At 37.3% G+C, this 5125-nt stretch overlaps 1 protein-coding gene across 1 annotated transcript; it reads left to right on the top strand.

Annotated features, from left to right (window-relative positions):
- Positions 1–980: 980 nt before the first annotated feature.
- LOC147283255 (hikeshi-like protein) lies at positions 981–2518 on the top strand. The gene is made up of 3 exons (XM_086248731.1): positions 981–1208; positions 1302–1775; positions 2222–2518. Exons 1-2 carry the CDS (start codon positions 1106–1108, stop codon positions 1760–1762), a joined length of 564 nt encoding a protein of 187 aa, XP_086104857.1. The 5' UTR covers positions 981–1105; the 3' UTR covers positions 1763–1775; positions 2222–2518.
- The last annotated feature ends 2607 nt before the right edge of the window (positions 2519–5125 follow it).

Below are 5125 nucleotides of genomic sequence, written 5' to 3'. Positions count from 1 at the left end.
TTACTTAAAATAGTTTGGGACTCCAAATAATTTCCCGAAAAATTCTACGGACTCGTAGTAATTAATCATAATTTCTTATAACCTCAAAACAACAAATTTATTTCTAGAAAAATTAAAGAAAATTTGACTCCAATGAATTTAATTTTCAAAAATTAATTCCAACTTGATAATAACCAAAATCACACTCAAGGGTACTATAGTTCAACTCTAAACCTCTAATGGTACAAGTTAGTTACTTAAAAGACAAAGTAAACTCTATTTCCTTTAATAAATCTTTAGGTTTTAAGTACAAAAGAAAATAGAAAACACGTGTCAAAACATGATAGGATTGCAAAAATCCAGGGTGTTAAAAGTGTCACGCGTAGTAGAGAGTGACAGAGAGAGAGATGCGGTTGAGAGAGGGGATGCTAATGCGGGGGAGGAGGTTCCCGACCGATGGCCGGAGAGGGAGATGGAGGTGGGTGGGAGGATAAGGGTTGGGTGGTCGACGTGAAGGAGGAGGGCTCAGGGATGCGTGGTTATCGGGCTCTCAGCTATGTTTTTCTTTATGTTTCTTCATTTTTTTATTCAATTTTTTATTTTTTATATCATTTTTAAAAGTTTAATTGAGTTTTTTTATTAATTTTTGTCCACTAGGCTATTTTTAAAAGTCAAGTTAATGTGCTACATCAACGCCACATCAGCAATTATTGGTCCAGCTGACATTGAGGCTAATAGAGGTACTCAGGTAACTTGATATCGTAGTTAAGGTACTCGAATGCAATTTTTTAAAATTGAGATATCAAGTTGAAAAGTGAAATATAATTGAGATATATAATTGTAATTAACTATAATTTAATTATGAAAATACGCTTTACAAGAAAAAAAAAAAAGAAAAAAAAAAAGAAAAAAGAGGTTTTAGGCGGTAGTTCTGGATTGTACTGGACGCTTCCCTCCTCTCCCCGTCTCCCCACCGCTACATTGTTGTTCGAACCTTCTCTTCTCAGCTCGCACACTAACACAACACTATTTATTTACTTTCTCCGTCTCCCCTCTCCTTTTCTCTCAGTCGAAAAGACCAACAAAAGAAGCAGCCAAACCAGACTAAAAAAAAAAAAGGAAAATTATGTTTGGGGTTGTTTTTCCAAACCGTAGCTTCCCAATGGACATCTCCTCCTTCTCCCAAATCGACACTTTCCATTGGATCCTCGACATGAACACCTTCGTAGGTAATTTTCTTTTTTCTTTTACTTTTTCCCCCAAAAATGATCATTATTGGCACACTCTATCACTCTAACCTCGGAATTTTCTAACGTGCGCAGGTGAAGCGTACGATCAAGTGCGCGAACTGTGCATATTCCTCTTAAACAGCTTCACGCTGCCGCCGGACAAAGCCCTAGCCGTCTACATCCAATCTCCCGGCTCAGCCTTCTTCTTCTGCGGCGCCGTCACTCTGGCTCGGCCTTCGGCGGTGCTCTCGCTGCCGTGGCCGGAGCCAGGGGGCCAGCTGCAGCTCACTGCCGACGCCGCCCCGCTCTCGGCCAAAATCGGGGTGTCGGTGGAGGACCTGGCGTCGCTGCCCTCCCTGGACGTGACCGCTGAGAAGCGAATTGAGCGTTTGGCGATGAAGGTTGGCGAGAATTTGTTCAATTTTATGCAGTCCTTTTGTGGCGTGGATGGGAGCAAGCTGGTGGTGCCTATGGATATTTTGGATAGGTGGTTCAAGAAGTTCCAGGAGAGGGCTAAGCGCGACCCTGAGTACTTGAAGGGCTTCGCTTTGTAATTCCAATTCTAAGGTGTCCTTCTATTTTTCTTTCTTTTTTTTGTTTTGGGTAATAATTTCAATTTTTCAATTTTTAGCGTATTTCATGGAAAGGATTACTTACTTGATTATGAACTTTCCAATGTAACATTGACATTGAATTGGAGATTAGGCGATGCTCAATCCAATGTAGAAAGTGTATGTTAGGTAGAATTTGCTCACATTAGGTAGAAAGTGCATGCTCTCCCTGTTTTATGTTCATGAATTATGACCGTGGATGATTTTTGATTGATAGCCAGCTTTAAACCACTGCTTAGCAACACTAAAAGCATTCGAACTTAAAAAAGCAAACATGTGTGGGCAACTAGACTTGATTATTGGTGTTGAAAAGTGTGTTAGGCAACAGAAGAATCGATATGAAATTGTTGGTTCTGAATGATCTCAGACAGTAGGCAAATTGATTTGTAAATTTTTGGGCAGGGCATGCAGGTAGCATTGAATGCTGGGAAGGGGTCCGCCTAAAGAACCCAAAATAGCTGAGACAATGGTAGGCTGTTTGAGTGGTCGTTGGATTTTGGATGCCAATTCTAAAAGCCTGAGATATGACATTGTACCGATGGTATCTATAATTCCTTTGAATCTGACAGAGAGAAATTTAAATTAGTTTTCTATTTCGTCTGATAACATTATTAGACACAAAAAGTGTGTGGTTGAGATTACACTTGGTAGTGGCTTTGTAAAATTTGAATCTTACTTCTAGTGAATTTATTCTTGTCATGTTGTTGAATGGTATAATCCGTAAGATGTAGTATTGATTCAAACCATATTATCATTATGTATATGGATCAAGGATTCAAGGCCATTAGGATCATGATGAACTTCAGTTGAGTGACTTGCATGCTTATCTTGGTAAGAGCATTTGAGTTGGGCAAAATAGGTTAAAATTTGCTAGACTGCTGCAATTTTTCCATTGACTTGTTAGTCCATCAACACATTTGTTCTTCAAGCTACATTGTTTCATCTCTCATTCCACTTAGTTGCACAATCAGTAGCATTGCTGTGTATTTTGCTTTTTCTATACCTCAAAGGTAGTAAAGTTATTTGGGAAATTATATGAGACTTTTCTACCTTGTGTGGTAAGAAGCTCAGCCAGAAACTCAATGGAGTGGAATAGATTTGGAAGTGAGATTATTATCTGGTTGATCTACGATCTACATTTGCTTTCTATGTTCTACCTGGAGATGAGAGCAGTTTGATATACTTGAACTGTTAATTAGACAGTGTTTGATGCCTTCAAGAATAAAATAGAGATGAGAGTGAGAATTCTTTAGTGAATCAATATAGTCTCACCTCACTTGAGGATAACCCATAGTGCCATGACAGGGCCTTGATAATTTTTTTTTTATAGCCTTGATTAAGCAGTTGGGTTTTCCATGTGTTTACTGTTTAGGAACTTAAAAGTTTGACCAAAAAAAGGAATGCAAAAGTTGACACATTGCTACTAGATGTAGTTGACACATTGCTATTAGGTTTGTAATTACATCAATGATTTGTGGGATAGAATGTATGGGTTGCAACTTAGAATTTCTGGGTAAATACACATAGCTGTCCTTTGTTTTTTGAGCCACTCATATTGCTGCCCATTTATGGTCATTAATTGACTGCATTTTGAAGCAAGGAATAAAATTTCGGGTTTCGAGGAAATTTCGATGGAAATTTCGATGGAAATTTCGACGGAAATTTCGAAGATTTTTAAATTTCGACAAAAATTCGATAGAAACGACGGAAATTACTATCAAAATATGGAAATTTTGAATGAAACTTTACCATATATTTATTTAACATATTATCTACTACATTGATAAAAAATATTGAAAAAACCAAATTATATGGTAAATTTCATGTGATATAAAATGAAAACACATTGCTTTAAAACATTATTTTATTAAAGATGTTGTGTATAACAAAGAGGTTGAAGTTCTTTATTGCAAGACTGAAGATCAAGCAGCTAATATCTTCACAAAAGCTCTAAGTTTATCTATTTAAGGCAACTATTGAGAGTTAAATAACAAGACATTAAGACTAGGATTTTATTTGGTGTTGAAATATAATGCCTCCTGCCTTTCGAACATAAAAATATCTAGTTACTGTTTTATATCTTGTCAATTTTATTTTTTAGTCTAATGAGTAATGATACATGTAAGGCTAGGATTTTATTTTATTTGGTGTTAGACTTCTTGGGAACTTGTCCTGAGCCTCACAATCAGAACTCTTAGATATATCAAAAAACAGGGGTAGTAAGCTAGCGTACATTATCTACTCTCTCTCTCTCTCTCTCTCTCTCTCTCTCTCTCTCTCACTTAGTTCTTCATTTCTCTGCAAGTTTGCAACTATCCTTATTTTTTTTTTAGATTAATTGTTGAGTGCAGGTGAAGATCAAATTGAGGAGTCCCTTTCAACAGAACATTCATTCCATTTGAGGAGTCAACCACCCTCTCCCTCTCTTCTCTCCCGCAGCCTCTCTCTCTCCCCTACTTTCTCTCCCTCACCGGCTTGAGCACCACCAAGCTTCTCCATCTCTCGCCCCTGTCGCCGCCCTGTCGCTGAAACCCACCGAAAACCCAGCCCCTCCTCTCTTCCTCCCTCCACAGCCTCAATTCCTCCCAAAACTCAGAAACTTCCTGGAAATCTCACCCCCAAAGTCGAAAATTTCGCCGAAATTTCGGCGAAAATATTGAAATTTCGACGAAATGATCGAAATTTTGCCGAAAACTAATTGGTTCAGTGTTAAAATTTCCATAACCCAAAAAAACGAAAATTTCGGCGAAATTTTCGAAATTTAACTCCTTGTTTTGAAGTCATTTGTATCGTGGTTTTTATTTCATTTTCAAGTTTTTTTGGCATTCAGAAAAAAAAAAATTAATAATAATAATAACAATAGTGGTGGATGAACCTTTATTCTATTCTTTTGATAAAGGAAGAGGATGGTAACTTGTTTAATTTTTTTATCTTCAAATATAGCTTTCCATTCATTTCTTTTGATTTATACTCCTACAAATGTCCTCCATGTACTAGTTACTAAATTTGCTTTCTGTACCCGTCAATTTGCCCAGTCCAAATCGTAGTCCTTGAAGCTTCAAAGAATTTTTTGTCCTCTGGCCTCCAATTTTCACGACTGAAGAAATATGATCTGAGTTTTATCATTAATTCACTTAGGGCCTGTTTAGATCGAAGGATTTCATTAAGATGATTTGGATTTGGGAGCCCAAACCCAAATCTTCATGTTTGGGTTCAATTTTGGATATGACCTAAATTCATGGTGGATTTTAGAGGCTCAAATCCATGAATGTCAATTGCCATGTGGAACACGTTATTTGAAATTCC

The sequence above is a fragment of the Dryas octopetala genome, chromosome 6 (genome assembly GCF_963921425.1).
Source record: "Dryas octopetala chromosome 6, drDryOcto1.1, whole genome shotgun sequence".
Lineage (NCBI taxonomy): Eukaryota > Viridiplantae > Streptophyta > Magnoliopsida > Rosales > Rosaceae > Dryas > Dryas octopetala.
Note: the sequence above shows the minus strand (reverse complement) of the source record. Positions and strands in the feature narration are given on the sequence as shown.